This window comes from Gymnogyps californianus, chromosome 1, assembly GCF_018139145.2.
Source record: "Gymnogyps californianus isolate 813 chromosome 1, ASM1813914v2, whole genome shotgun sequence".
Classification (NCBI taxonomy): domain Eukaryota; kingdom Metazoa; phylum Chordata; class Aves; order Accipitriformes; family Cathartidae; genus Gymnogyps; species Gymnogyps californianus.
Genome location: NC_059471.1, coordinates 174,960,249 through 174,983,295, shown reverse-complemented (window position 1 = coordinate 174,983,295; position 23,047 = coordinate 174,960,249). Strand labels below are relative to the sequence as shown.

Sequence of the window (23,047 nt, the reverse complement as noted above, 5' to 3'; positions counted from 1 at the left end):
TAGCAGGGAGCTGTGCGCAGTTTTAAATTATCTGATGTTGTCTGAAGTGCCTCCTTGTCTTTGCTTTGTTAGAATCAGTTTCTCACCATTTTCTCACTGGGGTTGCTTCAAAGGCAGCTTTGGGCAGCACAATTGGTTTTTGTGGCACGGAGACTGAGCCTGGGATCGGGACCTAGCAGGGTGCTGGCTAGCATCTAAATATGTAACACAGTGTGGTCCTTATTCTTCTTTTGCGGGGGAGTGCCACATAATTTTCACTGATCAGCGGTCTTTGTCTATTGAGCACTAGCTGGGGAATTGTGTTCCCATGACCATAAACGCTATAATTGTGCCTGCCTTTACTTTATGTGTGTCACGCAGAGCTGTTAGTCAAACAAAAATCCCACTGACTCACCTCTTGCGCACTGCCCGTGTGCTTGCTCTGCCATAACCCCGCAGTCTGCAGCAGACTCGGCCAATTCTCATTTCTCAGTTTATCTAAGTTTTTGTATGCAGCGTTTTTAATTGCCAGTAAATCCAATCTGGGATGCCTTGTTTGTGCAAAACACAGAGTTACTTTATTATGCCAGAGGAGGACTGTCAAACACTGCCTGTGGAAAGGAAATTTTTATTTCCATTATAGGAGAGAATGGCATGAAAATAACAATGTTTACAGAAGTGTTTAGGAAATTGTTGTGGTTTAACCCCAGTCAGCAACTCAGCACCACGCAGCCGCTTCCCCCTCCCCCCTCCCAGTGGGGTGAGGAGGAGGAAAGGAAAAAAAAGTAAAACTTGTGGGTTGAGATAAGAACAGTTTAATAACTAAAGTAAAATATAATACTAACAATAGTAATAATGAAATATAATAATAATAATAATAGTAATGAAAAGGAATATAACCAAAAAAAAGGAAGGGGGGGGGAGAAAAAAAAAACAGTGATGCACAATGCAATTGCTCACCACCCGCTGACTGATGCCAGAGCCGTGATCCGCACCTCCCTGCCAACTCCCCCCAGTTTATATACTGGGCATTACGTTCCATGGTATGGAATACCCCTTTGGCTAGTTCAGGTCAGCTGCCCCGGCTCTGCTCCCTCCCAGCTTCTTGCACACCTGCTTGCTGGCAGAGCATGGGAAACTGAAAAGTCCTTGGCTTAAGATAAGCGCTACTTAGCAACAACTAAAACATCAGAGTGTTATCAGCATCATTCTCACACTCAATCCAAAACACAGCACTGTACCAGCTACTAAGAAGAGAGTTAACTCTGTCCCAGCCGAAACCAGGACAGAAATCAAGACAACAGTTTAGAAAAAGGGCTAGTTTTAGGCTCCTCTGAGTTCCTCAGAACTCTTTAAGTTCCTCAAAACTTGACAGTACCAAGGTTTCTACTCCTGGGAATGAACGCAGCCAGGAGGATTTTCAAACTTGGCATTTGGAGAGGGTAAACTCCATTTGGAGCAGGGAACCAGATCTCCTCCTTCCCAGGGGGCTCCTCTCTACACTAGGTTATTACCTGCTAGAGAGTAACCATGCCCAAATTATTCCACTCTTATAACTAACTAAATATTCATGGGAGGAGGGACTTCGACCCCGTTCACCTACCTTTCAGGTAAACTTCCTAACCATTAGGTTCAACGCTCCTTCCTTACCTCTTCTTTCTGTCTCTCTCTCACTCTGTTTTTTTTGTAAGAAAAGGCCAAACAGGTTGTGGCACCCAACTCCATGGCCCCTTTAAATGATAAAAAAAAATTCTAGAGGGCATATGGTGCAAAGACTAGCTAGCTGGCCTCGTGCACTTCTTAAGAAATGTCACATTTGAAACCAATCAACTGGTTTTATTGACTATGGGCCTGGATATGAATGGGTTGCTGTTCTTCCAATTGTATTTGATTAATTCTGCCAGGACATAAATCATGTTTTCATCTAATCCTTTGGAAGACCTATAGAGCACCACAAAGATAGAGAGAACCTTTCCAGTTCTTCTCCTAATTATTATTTTTAAAAAGTTACTGCAATCAATAGATGAAAGAGAGAAGTTACGTTCTTTAAACAAAGCTGAATATATTCAGTACTGTCATTGTACCAAGCTGAATGTGTGGTGACATGAGTAGCTTGTAATAGCTGTGAATACTTCTGTTAGGTGTTACTTTATGTAATGTAGCTCAACTATATAATTGTTCTCAATTACTAAATCAAATTTTTGTATTCTGCAATAGCTGTGTTACTGTGCTATTTTCAGTTCTTAACATGAAATGGTGAAAACCAAGTAATTAGCGAATGCTACCACATAAGCTAAAACTTCCAGAATCAATACATGAAGAAAGAAGAGACTATATCAGTTTCAGAGATACTCATAGCTATTAAGAGGTTTTTGAGTTTGCTGGATTTCTATCAAAGCACCTCAGAGCAATGACGATGGTTGATAATATAAGTAATAGGAGAGTCATCCTACGAGATTTCATGTGAAACCAACTTAAAGATAGAGAATATGAGCTAACGGAGCAGCCTGAAGTCCGTAAATCTGATTTGGTGTCTTTCTAAAAGATCATCTTTAGCTTGGCCAGAAGATACTATCTTGATGAAGTAATCATTTGGTGAAATAGTGCACACGTATGCTAAAGATCAGATTGACTGGTCACAGTGTTCCCACTTTCCTTTTACAAGTACAAATAAAATTCAATGAAAAATAAACAACAAGGGAGCTTGTCCACTGAATTCTGGAAGGAAATGTCTTGATTCAGGTTGCAGTCATGGGCAACCATCCGTGGAAGTCAGATGTCCTGTGCTATGAATCGAGGCAATAAAATGATGATCTGGATATTTACTGCTCCCTGAAAGTCTCTTTAAGAGATGGATCCAATTTTATAGAGCACAGTATAAACAGATATGAGATAGTTACCTTCTACAGTCAGGACATAAAGAGAAAGCAGGAGAAATGTAGTTAAGGTCATCCAAGTCTTTAATCCATGTTAACAAACCAGGGCAAGAAACCTGGTGTTTGTAATTGAGCATGATAAAATGCAGAGGTCCCATGGGTGCTGCACATCAGGATGAGGGATACCAGACTAGTCAGGAATCTTTAGGATAATAGTTAAACTGTAGACAGAGCCTTTTGTCACCCTTATCTCCCTTTCTAAGCAGCAGAGAAGGACAGATTCTTTCCAAGCGATTCAGAGGAAGAGCATAACTCAGGGCTGCTCTCCTCATGACTGTGTGAGACCAGCTGCCTGAGGAGCCGCCGATCATGCATCGTGAGTCGGCGCTCTCTTGTATCCGTTCCTCTTGCTTGCCACTCTTCTTTCATGCTTGCCAGAGCTCAAAGTTTGATTTTCAACAAAACCAAAGCAAAATAAACAGGCACCATCTGAGAATTACGTGGCACAGCTATTTTGCTGTGGAAACCGCAGGGAGGGTTTTTTGTGTCCAGCACTTCAAAACCCTACTTTTGTCTGATTAGTCTTCTAAATTGCTTTATTTTCTCCCCAGGAGAAAACCTAAATGATAATTGAGAAAGGAGCTTTCTATCACACTTAAAGCTGGAAGAGGGCTGTAGGAAATTTAGTGATAAATCTTCTTCCAACAGTAAAAACAGTGTAACACAGACTACAGTAGTTAGAAAAATATTTACCAAAATGGTGAGAACACCTGTGTGGGTGAGTTCATGCTGACCTGATAGAGAGTCAACCAGTACAGTTCTGGTTGTTTTTCCATGGCTGTTTTGGTGTTTTACTCAGTTCAGTATGTTAGTGATGCCACCATCCTAGCTCCAAGGAGGACACCAACAAGAATTTTCTGAAGACTTTGACTGATTCTGACTTCACTCAGTTCTGAAAATTTCCTGGGAGAAATGTCAGGCAAAACTATAAGTAAAAGGCCTTCCCAACGATGCTTTTAAAGCTTTTATCACTGCATGTCGACAATGGTTGAAGTGGGAACTAAGACAGAGAAGACGTAAGAAAAAAGATCACAGGTGGCTCAGTTTTAGAGCATGCTGTTGGTAAGTAGAGGACAGTGATATTGCCAAACCCAAGTTCCCAAATTTTTGCTCTTGGTTTAAAAATAAATACATTTTAAGTAGTAATAAATTATTCCTGATTTGAAGCTTTGGATTCTATGCTTTCAGACTTTTATTTCTAGCCATGAGAGTGAGAGAAGTTATTTTTTTATTTGAAACGCAAGCTGAGAATCTCCATGATAACATAATGCTGAGAAACTAAGGCTTCGAGAAATATACTCTGTATCTCAGGGATTGTGATAAAATCACGAGTTGGCAGTGGTGAATATTCTTAAATTTTGCATACAGTTGATTTTGCAGTCTCACTTCTCTAATGATACAGTACTTAGAGGAGCTGGTTGCTGGCTTTAATATCAATGCCAGAGTTCTTCAGTGGGTTATCTCTGGTCAGTAAATAGGCTGATGCCTTAGAATAAGTCCAGATTCTGATCCATACTGAAAGAGAAGACAGATGCAAAAGCAGACCTAACCCCAGGAATCATAAGCAAGTAGAAAGATTTTAAAAATACATTTTTATATATATAAAAGTTACAAATTTATATATAAAAGTATAGAATTTTATATTATTGTTTTGCAGAGTTCTTGGCACCTAGTTTGGGGCAGTACTCCAGTGTTTAATATCAGCCTTTACCTCTGACTTTCTAGTTTGTGAATGCCACAATGCACTGGCAGCTGCAAGAGGCTGTCAGGAGAAAAGGATTCTGCCTGTATTTTGCTGGAAACCCGTAACATTAAAATCAGCTGCATCTTGGATAAAGAGCCTCAGGACAAAACACTAACTTTCACTCTCATTGAAGCAACAATTTTTTAAATTGCCTTTGCCTTCTGATGTATATTTTTTTAAATAAAAGACCTTATCATTGAAGGCAGCTAAAACTCTCCCAAAGCAACTTTCAGCCTGGTGTATAAAGTGATTTAGAACATTCAAAAACTTTGGGACTACTGTGGCAATGTAGTAGAAAATAGGCTGTTATTTAAAGTGCCCCCAACAATTTTTCCCTAAAATGTGTTAGGTTTCTGGATAATAATAACAACCTTTTTGAAGTTAAATTGCTTACTTTCCTTCACTTCGGAGATCAGCCATTTTTCAGAGCAAAGAAGTTTTAGCTAAAATTTTCTAAGGTACCTAATACTGTATTCTGGCCCAGTCGATAACTGCAAATGATAAAAGGTTTTCTCTCAGCCTTTGTGCTCTCTGGCTGCATTAGAAACTGAACGAAGATATATGAGATGACACAGCAGGCTTTTTAATCCTTTAGAAATGGTTGGCAAAGTCACCTCTTTACTTACAAAAAGTAAAACACATAAAGTTGGGGTATATGGGTATTTTTTTAAATAAATGTCAAATCTTTTTGTAATCTACTGTATTTTCACAGTCTGGGGTTGGGTGAAGGACAATACTTTAAAATACCGAGGCATGTTTATGGCAAGTTCAAAAGTTTATGAAACAAAGGCGCTGATAATTCCAGGAGAAGCAGGAAAATAGAGGGCCTTTGAAAAGCTTCTGTGGGTTCTGCTTACAGCCCTGTCTGGAATTTGCTATGGTTAGAATGAGAGGGATGCTATGAAAAATAAATCTGAAATGCTGCGGTGCAATGCATGACATGTTGTAGGCAAATTTATATAACAGAGCTCACTTTAAAGCTTTAAAGGCACTTTAAGCCTTTATTTTGTGAAAATCTAATCAAGATGCCAAATGTGTGCCAGTAAGACTCAGAGTTTATATTCTACCTGATTTGAGGAAAAGTTAATTGACAGAAAATTGTAGCAGTATGAAAGCTATATTTTTCACGTCTTTTCACTGTTTTTCTTTGCAATCTGCAACTTTTGCTGCAAACATTGTGTTAATCCTTAGACACTAACTCTTAATTGAACAATATTCTTAACAGGTGAGCAATATCTATAACAAAATATGTAGTAACTGTCTTGCGAAGGAAAATCTGGTGAACAATGCAAAGTTGGATCTCCTGTAAATACTCTGCCCTGCTTGTCTCTTTTCAATCAATAGTATAGATACAAGTCCCATAACCTGGAATGGAAGGGAACAGGCCTTCAAACCCCACCATTCCCTACTCCCCTTAAATTCCCGCCCAACACGCCAGCTTTTCTTGTCAGCCACAAACATAACTGAGAAAATAAGGATGCAACTCCTTGTTGACTCCAGCTAAAAAGGAAAAATGAACTCAAATTAGCAGCAAGATGGTTGCAGGCTGAGTTATCTAGTTGCATCCTCTGGGTGCCACCACATTGCCTTTCAGAGTGAATCAGTCTGAATTTAGCTTTAACCAGAGGGCTCTCCCAGGCCCCAGGGTGGAGTCCAGTTTCCAGGCTCCCACTGGTGATGAGTGCTTAATGGTGCGATGCCCTGCGAAAGTATGTTTCTGATCTTCCACCACAGGTTGGTGTCACGACCTGTGAGCTTCTGGTTTTCCTTCCTTTGATTTTGGGGGTGGATAGGAGTATCTTGATGCAACTTCGACTGTATTATACACAGTTTTTATTTGCTAATGTTCATATAGTTTGTGGATATTTGAATAGTTAAGACTGACTTTCAGAAAATCAACGTGCTTGGAGCTGACAACAGCATGCAACTACAATGCCTTAGCAAGAAAGGAGAAAAGATAACAATGAAATCAGTATGCTAGAGGGTGAGCACTATATAATTAGGAAACTGCAGCTTTATTCTTGTCTCAAAAGCTATAGAAAGCCGTGACTACCATCCTATTTCTGCATTCCCTCAGCCATTGCTTATTTTTATACCGAGACAACATGCTGGTTGACAGAATCCTACTGATTTCTTCCCCTGAACAAATACAAGACACATATACAATCTTCTTTTTTATTGTTATTCTACCACCTTCCACAAACCACCTCTTCTCTCAGAAGAGATGGCAATATTTCCATGGGCGAAATGTGATTTCTGCCACTATCTTTACAACCCTTTGAATTAAATTCTGTGGGGAAACCACTCCATTCATTTTGGTTGTGTGAGACAAGAGATGCCACAGAAGCCTAATGGCTGAGGGTTAGAAAAACGTGTGCATGTGGCAGTTCGCTCCCCATTGCAACCAAAGACAACTATCATAAGTGACATGCAAGGTTACTAAGGCTGAAATACTGTTGTTGCTCAACAACGTGTCCATCTCCCTATTTTTTCTTACTCTCTAGACTGTTTTCTTTCTGTGAAATAACAGATGCTAAAAACAAAGCTCATCTGGATTTCAGAATAGAAACCCAAACTTTACCTAGACCTTGATTTTGTTAAGCATGCTGACATGCAGCGGGGTGCATACTTGTGCAATGTGAGGGGAGGTGCAATGGTTGCGCTGTGGGCTGCTGAGGAGCAGAAGGGGATATGGCACGTCGCCATATGTGTGGGGCTGGTGCGTAGGTCCAGGCACCAAACCCTACAGGTCCTTCCTCTCTGTTGGGATGGCATCTGGAGCGCCTGCATCTTGTGAGCATCCACCATCTCACAGCATCTGCAACGCTGAGAGTAGAGCCGGAGAGCTTTCACAGGACAGTTCATTATGCTGAGTTTGAACTCCCAAATGCCATGCAATAGGAGTAAGACTTTCCCACATTTTACAGGCTACGCACTGACGTGCCTTGCAGATCTGGCTCTCATTCATGCACAGCAGATACAAAATCTATAGATTTCAATCACATCTACATGGAATTGCATCCTTTCACCAATGGCATAACAGATTAGTTATCTTACAGACCCTCTCTAATAAAGATTGCTCAAAAAACATCCGTGCACATATACGGAAGTGTAATAGCAAGGCCTGTGTTCTGCCTCCACACACAGAGAGCTGAATCATTAGCAAAGCTTGTACTTCAGATGAGATTTCCTATGGACTACAAGCCTGATCACCAGTGAAAGAGTGACTACATCTGTGATGAGGGGAAATCTTGGTGGAAGGCCCAGATTGGCTGTAAACTGAAATTTATGTCAATAGAGTGAGAGCAATTTACACTGGCTCCACTGCAGTCTAATGATGCCTTTCCAGCCAAAAAGAATGTGTTAAAAGCATTTGAATCTGATCATTGATATGTATCTTGGGATTATTTCACTCCGCAGCAAAAAAGAAATGTAAGGAACAGGGTTTGCTCATATCTGCAAATCTACTTTCGAGCTATAGTTCAGTAGGAAGCACGATAAAAGTAAAAACAGATAAAGAAGCAGTCAGTCCTACTGCTTAGGAGTTGTTTTTTAATTATTATTTATTTTGTTTCCTCAATCACTTCGCTTTACTCATTTGACTGGAAGGCAAACGCGTTCCCTGTTGATTTATCTCCGCTCAGCCAGGGGCTTTTGCTCCTCGGTTTGATTCCTAATATGGTAGCGACAGCAGATTTTGTCTGACTTCCAGAGGGCTCCTCTCCGCTCCTGGAATGCAGCAGGGAAAGAGTCCTGCAGAGACCAACAAAGACAGTTGTTGCACTAAGACTAATAAAGACCAGAAAGTGGGCTTCCCCACATGCACTGAAATTCCTGCTTTCACTACTCTCTAAATCACCGCTTTTGCCTTACTTTAAGGTAAGGCTACGAATTGTTTCCCATTACCCAGCTGAATAGTCTTTCTTGATCACATCAGAAAACATATTTTTCAATAAGTTTGGAAAACGCCTACTCCATCACAATAAAGTTTTTATTATAGTAGTGTATGGCTTGAAAGCATGCTGTCGCATTATCAGTGGATTAATTATAGCACAGAGGAATAATGTTATGGGAATTGAAAAAAACTGAGGATTTCCCCTTTTATTTTGTTTTTCTTACCTATTTGATTCAACACACTCAACTTTTCAGTGCTCTGAAATATCTGCTGTCCGTTATGGAAGGAAACCAATTTTCTGTATTTTTTTTTTCCTTTTAATGAAGTGTTCTTCAGCTAATAGGCTGTCAAACTCACCAAATCTAGAAGTGGCCTTTGCTGGTGACATACCAAAATCCAAAGGATTAAATTGCTCCACCAAGCAGGGTCTCTAAAAGGTTAATATGGAGTTGGAAATTAATTTCATTCCAAATACAGAACAATAGTGTGCAGTGACATGACTTTGTGATAAGCGTTTGTTAAAGCTAAATCCTCCCTAAGCCCTGCAATTGTTTTCCTTTGTGCTAATGGCAAGCTAAGCGGAGGTGCTCCCTCTCTCTCTCTCTCTCCCCTGCCTCTCTCTCTCCTGTGGGTATCAGAAAGGCAAGTTTATTGTTTGCTAAATCTGGCACTTTTTTAATTAAAACCTCAGTTCTCCTTAGGTCATTCTTTTTAACATTTGTGATCTTCATTTCTGACAGGAGAATTTTTTGTCTTTCTGAAATCCACAAATTTAATATTATTGCTTGCTGATTGCCATTACTGGCACGTACATTAAACAAAAAGAATTTAAATTATTTCTTATTGCTGTTGAGTGACTGTCTTGACTTTCATTGTTCACAGGCAAAAAAAGGGGCCTGCTGTCACCTAGGTACTGACTAATGCAGAAAAATGTTCAATAGGAGTTTCCAGAGGAAAGCTGAAGCCTGGGACTCCAGGGGAATTGATTGCTTCATGTTCTTACCAGTGATTTTTAACAAGAGTTAGGTGCCTTTGAAAATGAACCAATCTACAACTCCAAAGACTTAATACCTTTGAAAATCTATTCTAAATTTGACGAACATTGCTTGAAAAGAGTATTGCTTTTCGAGCTTAGTTTCACTGAAATTATTTATATTTTCTGTTATATGCAACAAGTACTGCCTTGGCTTGGAAGTGGTGTCATCCACCTCTCCTTTACTATGGTTTCAATCTATTGATTCCAAATAAAAACACTTATCAAATTCACTCCTCTGTCATCCTCTTCCTCCTCCTCTCATCAACCACAAACACTCAAGCTTGTCTTTTGAAATATTCCTACTTTCAATTCTGAAGAGCCAAGAGGTTTCTGAAATTCATATGTGCTCTTTGGATTCCTGGGTTACTTGATTTTATTACAGATCATGATCCCTTGACCAGACTACATCAAGATCTTGTTTCAATGGAGTAGCACGCAGAAATATGCTGAGCTGCCCAGATTCAATCTGGGTTGTCAGTGAAGCACAAGATCAGATTGCTCTACCACTTTTGTACCAAATTGGGTATATCTGCTGTATAAATTTGTAGCAGGTATCCAAGCTGAAAACTATCATGTACCTTTGGATTTCTGATAGGTTGTGTCACATTTGACTGCCTTTTAAGCTAAAGTGTGTACAGTAAGTGGTGAACATGTCAGTCAAATATCCATTTGTGCCATTAAATAGCTGGGACAATTTGAAGAAGAATTTGGGTACATTGGGGCATGAGCTATTGGTCGTGTTATCAGAAATACTTCCATCTTTCACCTAATGATGCCATTTGTCAAGTTGTCCGTCCTCTTGCCTTATAGCAGGACTAATGTTCTCGGCAGCAGAGCATTCTTACTGCAGATGCTGTTGGCCTTGAACACTTGTTCTTTAGTCCACCTTGAATGTTAGCCCTTAAATACCTCCTGGTCTTGGTTTTTTTTTGTAACTTGTCTGGGGTAAACAAACAAGGTAAATTGTGTGTTCTACCAAGCACTTCAGCACTTCCATAACTCTTCAGTGGGCATAATCTAGATGTTACTCTTGTCTAAGTAAAAATTTGCCTTAAGTTTCAGGTCACTGCTTCTCATTATGTGGAATTGACAGGAATGCGAGCAGGCATGCAGCCTCCCAGCCCTTCCTCTGCAAGTACCCGAGTTAAAAATCTGACCCTCAGGCTTTTCAAAACTATTTTTTTTGTGATACTGCAAAACAGGTTTTCACTCAGCTGTCATTTTTGAAAAACAGATATAACTTAGCTGAACTCAGTTGAAACTGCTGATAAATTTAGCCTACATTGTAACTTCTCGTGCCGCGATTGAGATGAAGATGTTGCCCATCCCAAGAAAATCTGCTTTTGATCTTCTTTTCCTTACTGCGGTTAAATTTAATCCAAAACAAAGCCAGTCTTCCCAACAATATTGGGAAACACCATCCAGAATGGCCCCTTCCACTCCCTGAGCAGATGCAGTTCTTGCCTTGCAGTATTCCAGGAGTCTTCTCGTCACCACCAGGAAGCACATCAGCTGGGCTTGTCCTTAGCCTTTGCTCTGAGCAGAGAGTAGGGAAAGGTTTCATATGGCCTCTGTGTCTAAACACGCACAAATAAACAACTGCATCATGGGTTGCTTTAGGTTTCAATATGGGATTGGTGGTGTATGTGTTGAGGCAGTAATGACTTTGATCCTCTGAATCACACTAAAATTAGGTGCCATAAATAGCCTATATGAATACCCAAAATACTTTCCAAAATCCTGCTTAACAGACACTGGATGTGTTGGGAAGCAGGAGAGAGGGGGAGAAAGAGAGCTGTTAAGTATTTTCTCCAAGTAATTCTGAATGCATGTTTTGTAGGCTAAAAGCAAGACTGCAATCATGTAGCCCCCTCCTTCCATTTACATTTTCTCCTTAAAGCTCAAATCTAGTAGAAAAATAATGAAAACAGAATGAGAACTGATATTTATACAAATATAAACTTCTCAGGTAGAAAAAGTACTAGGAGTATTATTTCAAATTGAGACTGAAAACCGGATGCTGATGGACTCCCTTTATATGCAGCATTGATGAATGAAATGTAGTTTGAAAGTCTTGGTATGCTCTTAAAATAAATACCAACCTTGATAAAGCATAACTAGTGTTGGTTTCTCAGCTGTAAAGAGTTCGGATCGGGCTGCTTTACTGGTAGGCACTGATGTTGTAAGACTATTTTTTTTATTCCTTCTGTACTGCAGCATTCCTGCAGTATTAGCTCTCAGTGCTATTTCTAGTTTAATCATCTGAATCAAAAAACATGTCTCTTTCACGTTGTCTAAGACTGAAAGCTTACCTGAATGAGAAAAGCAGTTTATAAAGTAGAAGCAATAGGTTTTTATTAAAAACATCAGAATTATTTTGCAGTATATTGGTTTGCATTTTTCTGGTGACTCATTTATATGAGCTAAGGTAACTGGGTGTTTCCTACCCTTTCTATCATATGTAGATAAAACATCCTGCTGCTTTGCTTTTCTATTTTTGCTTCTCCTCCCGACTCACCTAACATTATTTTGGACTGTGAGGGTATGGAATACATGGTCATAACTGGGTTTGCTGCATTTGAAAAAAACTCTCATGCGTGAACAATATGATAGTTCAATGTTTTTGATGTGAGGCAGCCTTTATCAGTGCCTTTGTCTTCTTTTGAGTGTGCTGCTTCTAACCCTCTGTGGGAGAGGATGCAGATTACCTTTAAGCAGGGTATATTAGCTTTTTTCCATGTAAAGACAATCACAGCACAGTAGTACCATGCTGATGTGCAGTCAAGCTATAACACCTTACTGTGGCAATGTTGACATGAAGAGTCTAGCACGAAATGTATATTCTTGCTACAGTAAATTGCTAATACACTAGTTAGACCAGTTTTTGTTTTTAATAGAGTTTCTCTGTGTTTCAGGGTTGAGTAATTCCTTTGAATGAATACTGCCACTCACTCCAATGTGGTTTTCTTTATTACCCAGTAATACTGGAACTCCTATCTGTCCTCAATGCAGCTTGAGATTAGGACTTATTTTGTCTCACAGCTGCTGGGTTTGGGTTTGTGGGGTTTTGTGATGGGTGGGTTTGGGGTGGGGAGGGGAGTAACCAAAAGAGGAATATGTTTGTTATCAGTCAGTAGCTTATGAAGGGAAAAAAAATGTGTCAACTGTTTGCAGGGAAAGAAAATGGACGAAGAAGGTTGCTCCCTACCGCACCGCGGTCTCCATAACGTTTGTCCTAAGTAAAGGTGTCTCAGTGCTTGGCCATGGCAAAATATTCTTTTTGAATAGGTATCATCTGTACTTCTTTCTTTAAGGCATTACTTCCTTTCAGTCAGTTCTTTCTATGAGCACAGCCTTTCACTACATGAAAGAAATGCGGGTTTTTTGCTTCCTTCCAGTTATTTTTGGATGTCTGTCCTCACCCTTGTCTCTGTGTGGCACAGTAATTTTCCTCAGGACAGTCATCCCAGCTATTTAAGCCTGGAAGCACAGAGAAATGTCGCCATGCAAATAGAAATTCTCAACTAACCAAAATTTGTAAATCCCCCTGGGTTTCTTTCAGTCAAGTCTCCTAAAATCTTGATAGTCACACCACCACCCAGCAGCATCACCTACTGGGATTCCTAAAGTAGGTGCCTTTCCACCATCATCCAGGATGCAGGCAAATAACTATATGCAGTAAAGATGCACAGGAGCAGAGGCCCAAAGATGATGATCACGCAGGCAAGGTGGGCGAGGACACTCAAAGAAAGGAGACCTGGCACCAGCCTTCGCTTCACTGAGTGATTGAAAGGAGCACAAAAAATACAACATTCTTCTCAGCAAAGCAGACTGAGAACCTGTTTCTCATATCTTCTAACCTTGTCTCACTCTCTCGAGAGGTGGGAAATGCAGGCTCAGATCCCTTCAGCCAATGGAGAGGTCTGAAGAACTTTTCCTAAATCAGCAATCAGCAGCTTAACCTCTTGGCTATCAGCAAAAGAGAGGTGGAGAGAAAAAGCCAGTGTTTAATTGCTTTATTTTGTAAAACAAAATGGATAAACCCAAAAAACCGTAAGCTGGCACAGCTGTAGGAAAACAGTGGAGACTTGAAAAGGCGAAGTGTAATTCCTCTCCATCACATTTTTTCCAGGCGTGTTGAGGCAGCTCTCCACCCAGGAGTCTGGCCCTTCCAAACCCCAGCCTTTGCCCCCTGATGCTCCTCACGTGCTCGCTTTTTCAGCTTGATTTTTGAATTGTGACCTCCACTCAGCAGCATGTACCTCAGAGTGTGGTAGGGCAGTTCTGCCCCCCTCCCCGAATATTGTTACCCCTCTCTGCATGGCCTTGTTAGATAGCCAGCTCAGATCTGGAGGACTTCAAGGTACTCACTAATAGTCCAGTGCGATATACATAATTATGTACCCAGCTCCTGTTGTTTTCTGCTAAAGCATCCCACATGGTCTGCTCTTTAACCGTGGGTTGTTTGGGTTTTTCTATATTATGTGCTTCTGCTTCTCTCTCCACTCTTCTGCCTGTCATTATTCCTCAGTCAATGTGTATTCCCCCCTCTCTCCTCCCCAGTTCACTTGAGGACAGTATTTTGAATCTCTCTAAGCCTCTATTATTATCTTCTGGTATTTTCAGTACCACCAATTTAATAAATATAAATCCAATTAATTTTTTGTCTGTCATCAAAAGGCATTACATAAATTCAAACTCAGCAGTCTGCTGGAATTTGCTGCCTGAAGTATTGCCAGTTTGCTTTGGTTTCTGTCTGAATTCCTGTACTGGAGAGTCTGCCTGTATCAGCAGCCCCAATTAATACCTTTCCACCATTTGATGTTAATGCCTCCCTCATCTTAGTTGCTATTGTATTCTTTCTCTTTGTATACAAACATGATATATAACAATATGCTTTTTTATTTCTTTATTTGTTATCTAAGATTGCAGGTGCCCTTCTCTAGTATGTTAAAGTTTTAAAATCCCATGCTGTCTTTCCCCCTCCTAACTACATTCAAGCTTCAGGAGCAGTCAGTTCCTCCCCTTTTGGTGCAAATACAGGGGAGCAAGGTTTACTGCTTTGATGCTCACGGTTTCCATGTAATCACATTTACAAAGTGCTTGGTTGAGTTGCTTTGCTTTTCCACAAGACTATTCTGTGTTTACCCACAGCCAAAACTCAAGGTGCATTTTCCTGTTGGTTCAACCCACATTTGCTGCGCTTTATAAAACTATTTGTTTTGCCTGTGTGTAACTATGCTGAAATGAACTGCTTGGATGCAAGAGAGACAGATCAGCTGCCCTTGCTCTGGCAGTAAACTTAATCATAAGCTCATAAGCACTAATTTGTGCTGTTTTTAAATAAGAGTTTTGGCTGCTTCTTTTTTTTTTCAGTTTTCTGCTACTTTCCCCATCTGGCGCTGTAACATTTGTTGTTATGTTCTAGTTGGAAGCGCTGTGGGTGGAATTGCAGACTCGAGAGCTGGCTGAATAGCCCTTAGGCCACTGTGAACATTTCTGTTTCCACTGTCAGCTCTACGTGTTCAGCAACCTCAGTTTGGGATTCTCGGGTGAGGGAATCGTTGGCTCGCTGTCGGTTTTACAGCACCTCCTTCTTCCCGAGGCTCCCTGGTTCTCTGAATTCAGCATTTCAATAGCACCTTGATGTTCATCTAACTGCAAAACAGTGAAGAGTTGTTATTTTGAGACTGCTTTGCTACACTCTCCGTTTAACTTTTTTTGTTATAGGCAGGCTATCATTAGCTCTTATAAATACCAACCCCTTCTTCCCCACTATAAATGGATTATTGGACTCCATTATTCCTGTGAGAATCTGTCTAATGTTATTGAGCATGAAGTTACAAATGTTTTCATTTATAAATTATCCAGTCTTACAGCATCTTCTTTTAAAGATGCTGATGGAAATATGTAATCCAAAGTCATCTAACTTGTTACACTGTGACATATAATAGGAGCAAGAAAGGGCCTGATAGGCAGTGTACTCTGTGTGCGTGTGTGTGCTGCATCTGGAGCAGTCCACCCATGGGCCATAGATAGACGTTAGCAAGTGTAATATGAGTCTTTTTAATTAAACTGTTTGCAGCTATCAGGGCCACTCTGGCAGCCCATCTGGGCTGCTTGCAATTTCTCAACTCCATTCATGGCCAGTACGCTACTGGGTGGTGTTGGGAGAATCTCCCAGGCACACTACTCAATCCTCAGCCAGCTTATTATAGTGATTTTAAAAAGTGTTTTGCCAGGGTCAGGACTGGCATAGACGCTACGCAGGAATCTACAGCCAATACTTTTGCTACCCACCTTTCCCTTGTGTATTGATCAAGTACAGGCTGCAGCTAAAGATTTGGCCCATAACATCAAGTAATCTACAGCCCAGTGGGGTTATGCAAACTATGATGAGGTCCCAAGTAGCTAAATATGAGCATTAGCTGAGGACTGGACATTATGTAGCAAATAAACTTTTAAAAAAAGAAATCAACAATCCTGTTTTCAAGGAAATGTGATAAGAAAAAACACACAAACTCTGTATTTTATGCCAAGAGAATTGTTTCTAATGAGAATGTTTTCCAGTATTTCCCTTGAGACTTCAGCTGCTCCTTAAAAATAATGTTCCAACTTTAATTTGCTCATTTGTGGAGGAAGGTAGAAGGCCCAACAGCTTGTGTCAATGAATATGAACTATAACTTTTATGCAATCTAGAATGTGCCATAGCACTTGTACTCCTTCTTAGTAATTGTACCTGATATTGTTTCTTCCCCAGATAACACATTTTCCCCCTCTGGCTTTGCTTCCCGTTCGAAGCGTTCCATTCATCTGAAAAATACGAGTTTAGACAATCCAGGCACAATATCACTCTAAACTCATTATTTCAGAGACTTTAATTATCCCCTCTCATCCATACATGAATAAACAGAAGAAAAAAAGTCAGGGCAAATTATCCATGGCCCGGACGCCACAGGCATCGTGTGAGTCATCCCTCTCTCGGGAGACAAGGGTTTATAAGCCCACGGAGGGAGCGTGTCCCATGATCCTTGGGAAAAATCAGCAAATCTGTGGGAACTCCCAGGAAAGTTCATCCTGTTTTGCTCTGCTCTCCAAGCCCTGCTGCTTTCCATAGCACAGCTCTGGCAACCGCTGCTGTCGCTCTCCGAAGGCAGAAGCAAGCATGCTGGTATTGCTGATGCTGTCAGCTTTCATCCCTGGCACAGTCTCTATAGAAAATAAAGTTGTTTGCTGTATAAAGTTGCTGTTCTCCCCGCTGCCCGCTCCTGTAAGCCAAAAAAGCTTCGTCTGAAGGGTGTTTGCACAGAATAGGAACAGGTTAAGCGTGCAATATTGAATCTAGCACTGCTCCAGGTCTGGTCTAAGGCTCTGGCCTTTCCTCAGCTTTCCACCCCGCTGCGCTGTTGCAGGATGAGAGTGATTATGGCTCTGTAGCACGGAACTAACGATCCACCCTACAAGTCACCTCTGTCCTAACTGCGTCTTCAGAGCCATTTATAAGGCTGCATTTCCAAACCTGATTTTCTTTACTTCTTGGATCAATTTCCAAGCTCTTCAGGAATTCGTTCTGCTTCCTGGAATGGAAACTCTACTGTCTGCTGACACCTTTGCTCTAAATGTCAGTGATGTGTGCTTTGGCACAGGTTTGGCATAAATTTTCTTCTGATGGGGAAAAACGTGCTAATTAGCACCCAGTTATCCTGAACATTTTGAAGACAAAAATACAGCTGGAGGCAATTCTGGCACTGTATTTCTTCTCGGTTTCTACATTTTAGTTGAAAACATCTTATTACAGTGTTTTGTGATACGAAACTTTATTCAGTTGTATCTATGACTAGTTTGTTTGGGCTCAATTTTTTTCCTATTAATCGTGTTAGGCTTACTTGAGGCTTGTAGAGGGTTTTCTCTGATCCCACTGCACAGAGCTGGGTGGGATTTTTTTCTTTAAACTGTTAGGCTCCCCCTGCACGCAGGCTCAGGACTGTAATTGCACACCGAATCTATTCCAGTGTTATCCCTGTAGCGTTTTTCAAATTTGTCAATTTTCTAGGTGTTTTCTTTTCATATTTTGATTAGATTACAGAAGCCTTAAAAATATTTAACAAAGATGGGCACCATCCTTATGTTTGCGTTCACAATAAACCATTGTACTAAAACCAGCCCAAGCTGAGTACGTTGTTGACACTTTTCTGCTGAAGACCCATACAGTTGGAAATTTGTGTGCTGAATCCTGTCCTGCCTAGGTGGAAAAAGATTTTTCATTGACTACTGATCCCCATAACAAATTTTTCATCTTAAAATCCACTGACAAGCAGTCATTCTCAAGTTCCACCTTTTCCTCAGATATTGCCATTAGCCACGATTTTCGTCTTTTGAGTTGTAGTATTTTTTTCAGCTGTAAAGTTTGCTTTTGTAAAACCTCTAATAATGAAATGCATCTTGTCTACAACATGATGATGAGGAACTAGTCATTATTTTAAGAGGGTTCTAATTGTATATATATGCCTCATGGTCCAAATGACTCCAGAAGTCTTTACCTGATATTACCTACCATTTCAATTACCTTTTAAATAATCTATTGGCATCTTACTACAAACTTCAGGAAAACAAAATGTGTCAGCTGGTCCCCCAGTGCTTTAAAAGCTGTTCAGCTAGCCTCCCTTGAGACATTGTTGTAAAATCTACAATGCACAATTAGTTATGAATTTTACATCTTTTTAGCATTCATGGGTAGACCGTTAATGAGGGAATAAATAGCAGACTTTTATTTAAGCCCACACATTGCTTAACATGAATTATTAAGCAAGGGACACACAGCCATTCCGTCCCCTTCAGCAGAGGGACATCTGTAGTGCTCTGGATGCAACATCCCTTCTTCCAGATAGATGGGTAAGGTCCATCCACAGATACCTGTGGATGTAATGTGGATCTAAATCCCTGTTTACTTGAAAGGAATAAAACCGGAGGAGAAAACAGAGTGATGTTCACCTCTTCTAACCTGAAATTTCTTCAGTGTAACTGTTTACATGAAAGTGAATAGGCTGTCTTGTATCAGTGGAGAGAAATAAATATTTTGGGGTGCAATTTATTTGACCAAAGACAGATATTTACACTGGAATGAGGTAACTATCCAGAGTACATAAAGAAAAATGCTTATTTATTTTCATTGGCATCAGATGTAGGCGTTTCTACTTGGTCAAAAGAATTCTGCCCTTTATGCCCAGGCTATGCACTTAACAGACAATTTATCATTGCTGGGCTGTAATATCAGTTCTGTCATCCTTACTAGTCTCACTTATTCAGTGAGACTATTTACATATTAAAGTATTACTCAGCATGAGTAATGGTGCCAGCACTGTGGTTATGTTGCAAGTAGAGAGATGTTTCCATTAGCACTAAACCTTATCTCAGAAAAATCACTGGAGACTGGCACTTCCCAGAGATTCTGCTTTCTTTTGATTATCCTCCCTTCTTCCAATAATTGACTCCAAGCAGTTCAGCTTCTGTTATTTGGTGGAAGAGAATCTGTCTTTTTCAGAGATTTATTCATGAAGTCACAAAAAAGTCTCAGCTTAGGTGTCAGGTTGTCTGTGTAGATCGCAAGCAAATAGAGTACTGGAGAGTTGAGGGAGTTAGGGATAATGTCGTGGGATATGGGAGAGTGTAACTGAAGATAATGCAGTGGTGGAGGGGCTCACATGAGAGACACAGAAGGATGAGGAGAGGGGAGAACTAGGTAAGACCAGGATACTTCAAGAAATAGGAAGTGGATGTACAATCTAATGAGGAGAAACTCAGTTAAAATCTCTAATGGCCCATCCACTTACTTGAGCTGGACACCCTGTTCTGATTTGAAGTGTTTATGTGATGAGTAAACTTATTTAATACTTTCCTCTGAAACTAGAAAAGAAGGAACATGATTTCAGTTAGGTGACGTTCAATTTGTATTTGGATTAGCATGACATTTTTACCCTTAGATGAAAAAAAATGAGGATATTACATCACATGTTATGCCCCCTTCTGTGCTCCATTTGGGACCTCTGCCACTGACAGTTCTGCACTACAGTGGCAATCTGGTACCACTTAGATCTTTCCTACTAAACAACTGGCATTTGACTGAGCCTAACACAAATCCCCAGACAGACAAACAGAAGAAGCTGATCAGGACATGAAAAAGAAACCACAGAAACCTAGCTTCTGGGCCTTGTCCCATGGACATGAGTTATCCAGGATCAGATTTTGCTCTAATACTAGCATGAAGATAGAAAATCTAGAAAGTCAATAGAAGCAAATCATTTAAAGTGAACATACACGTAGCCTCGAGCATTCACATACATGTGAATTCTAGGTTAAAAATATTTTTCTCCAAAATGTGGAAAGTTTATCGAGAGAGAAATATGTGTGCATCGCTATATAAATCATTACTGTGCAGTTCCTTATGGGCATATGAATAATCATCAAATCTGTGTATATTGTCTGTGCACAAGCACAGGTCAGTAAAGGATTGGCTTATATCGACTGCATTTATTTTAATAGAATTCTTCAGTTCTAATCGCCTTAATAATAATGTATTACTATACTGTTTAGCCTCCCAGCTCACTCTAGTTATTCAAATTATATTTGAACACATTTTATCTCATTTCCATATCTTAACACTCTACCACTGGCTCCTTGACTACTGAACTTTCTTACTATATATTAGCTATACCTGAAAGGTCATTTTCATGTTAAAAAAAATTGTGCATCCAGCATGGAGGCTCAGCAAAAGTAATGAGGTAGATGAGCTTTTCTCAAGTATCAACTAATGTTGAAGGAGTCTAGATTTGCCTGTTTTCCACCTTCAAAACCCTGTATGCAGTGATGCTGAGCTCAGTATTCAAAAAGAAATAGACCTCCGTTGGCTTTTTGCTAGCATTTCTGCTCTTCCAATGATACTCCTTAATTCATACGTTGTGCAGCCAAAAGGAACCTTTGCAATTCCCTGTCTAGCCTCGAGCGTAAACCTACCCAGATTTAATTTCTGTTTGAACTTGAGTCTTTTGAGGGAGAAGGAATCTTAACCCTCTGTAACAGAGAGTTCACCACCAACACTGAGAAGCTATTCCAGCTGTTTCAGTCTTACTACTAAAGTACGTGCCTATTTGTAAGTCAGAATTTGTCTGGTTTCTTCTCATGGCCATTGGATCTTCTTATACCCTTGTCTGCTGGCTTGAAGAGTCCACTACCAAAATTATGCTCCCTTCAGAGGTACTGTAGACTGTGATCAAGTCACTCTAGTAACTTAACTGTCCTGAATTCCTAGGTCTTCCACAGTAAGGCATATTTTGACTGTAGCAGAATGCAATTACTCTCCTCAGACATTCTGAACATTCTCTGAATTTCATTGCAGAGTCATAAAGCATGGTTTGCTCATAGTGATAATATTTAATTTCAGTGTTCATTTGTCATTCTTCTTCTGTAGCCCCATCCTTTTCTCAGGAGGGAAAGGAGAAGCCCTTTCCTTTCATAGTTTGCATTCAGGCTCTCTTAATTTATGCCACAGATGACTTGTGGCTGGCTGGCGCTTTGTATAGCTCCTGCCAGCTCACTAGAGGGAAGGCTTGCCTTGACCTACATCACAGTTCAGCTGCCTAAAGCCAAGAGAGGTACCTATCCAAATTTTGGTGACAGTACCATACAGGTTGTTGGAAAGAATGAGCTTGAGATGCTTCAAATGGTGCTTCATGGTAGGCCTAAACAAAATAATAACTGAGCTCAGTGAAGGGACTGCTGATTAACACCACCATGGAAGAAGACTTGCTGGTTGATTCTGTAAACAAGAACATGGCTCCTGTAACAGATTAAGGACTGACAGCACTATTCTTTTAAGCAGGCAAAATTTCCATTGAAAGTATAACCACTGAGATAGATACCACTTCACGGCGGTAACATCCATGACAGTTTTGCTTGCACGAGGAATACCTGATTAGGTACCAAATTGGTTCTGTTACTTCGCCACCAGAAGTCGTACAAAATAACAATGGGAATTCAATAGAGAGTGGCAAAACCAATTCATAATTTATACAAATACCGTGGCCTGCACCTTACTCTCGCTGCATGTAGCACTAAGGTGGAGGACTGGTATTTAAGGGGCAAAGTCCCTTCCTGCCATGCAGTCCGGCAATGCGCCAGACCCACGGACACTGCGCGGTGTCAGTCGCAGCCCGCCGGGGAGGTCAGAGGACGGGAAAACCGCGGTGCAGCTCCTGCCCAAGGAGCGATGTGAAGAGTTGCCAGGCGGTTGCAGAGCGGCCAGCCACCCGAGCCCCGTGCCCACCGTGCGTGCATTCGGCAGCACTCAAGGCTCTTGGAAAACCACTCCACAGCCCCGTTGCTAAGAAATGTTTGCAGTAAATAAGTAATGTTAAAGTAAAAACATTTCCAGGATGGCTAATGAGCTACAGAACAAAGTTAGGTGGGAATTTACCCCCTCTTCGCAACGTTAAGGAGATAATGCAATAAATGTTTTGTACCTTTTTCCATCAGGAACACTTCACAATCGTACAGGAGTTTTTCTATAATGGAAATTAAGACTTGTTTAAATACAAGCTGTTTGTTGCTAAAGGTTTTTCTTTTTTTTTTTTCATCAACTCTTAAATGTGTGGGGTTAAAATCTGTAGAAAACACACTGAACTACCTTTCTTAGCTCTGCTTCTTCTCTTGATTACTTAGATCCCTATGTGAAGATCCATCTGATGCAGAACGGTAAGAGGCTGAAGAAGAAAAAGACTACAATTAAAAAGAACACTCTGAATCCCTACTACAACGAGTCTTTCAGCTTTGAAGTACCATTCGAGCAAATTCAGGTAATGTCAAACAGTGTTTTGTCTTCCCTCTGCATTCCATCTCTCAGCCCTTATAAATATTTAACAGGAATCTTGTTAATTATCACATGTGCATGCCTTCATTAGCACCTAGGTGCCAGCCCTGTGCCACATTAGATGAGTGTGACTGCTTCAAGAGGGAAATGATAAAATGCACAGTACTTATGAAGCTTTGATTCATCAGTGAGAAATGGATAACTGACATTTTCTGTTAACAGAAATGGATTCTGAAAAAAAAAAAAAATCCGCAAGGAGATAGCGAAGGAATGTGCCAGCAAAAAAGTATAGGGATAAAAGAAAAGGCATATATAGCAATTTTCCCCAAATTATTTGAAATAATAAATTGGCATCATCAGTTAAATTTGTGTTCCCTATGCATTTATCGGTCCTGTTTGTGGAAAGCACTGCATCATCCCTCTTAAGTAAAACATATAATTTAATCACAAGTTTTTTTCAGTTATTCACCACACCATGAAAACTTTTTCAGGGATTCCTACATCCCTTGGAAAAAGACGTGTGAGAATCTCAGGGGTCAGTACTGCAGTACCTGTTCTCTTGGCACCTCAGGGGAGCTCCAGCAGTTGTCCAGG

At 40.4% G+C, this 23,047-nt stretch overlaps 1 protein-coding gene across 1 annotated transcript in view; it reads left to right on the top strand.

Moving 5' to 3' along the window:
- The window catches only part of SYT1 (synaptotagmin 1), a 375,273-nt gene that overhangs the window by 346,970 nt on the left and 5,256 nt on the right, over positions 1 to 23,047 (top strand). The window contains exon 10 of the mRNA XM_050892070.1: positions 22,306 to 22,439. Within this exon, the coding sequence (XP_050748027.1) occupies positions 22,306 to 22,439 (134 nt within the window). The remainder of the gene's footprint in view (positions 1 to 22,305; positions 22,440 to 23,047) is intronic.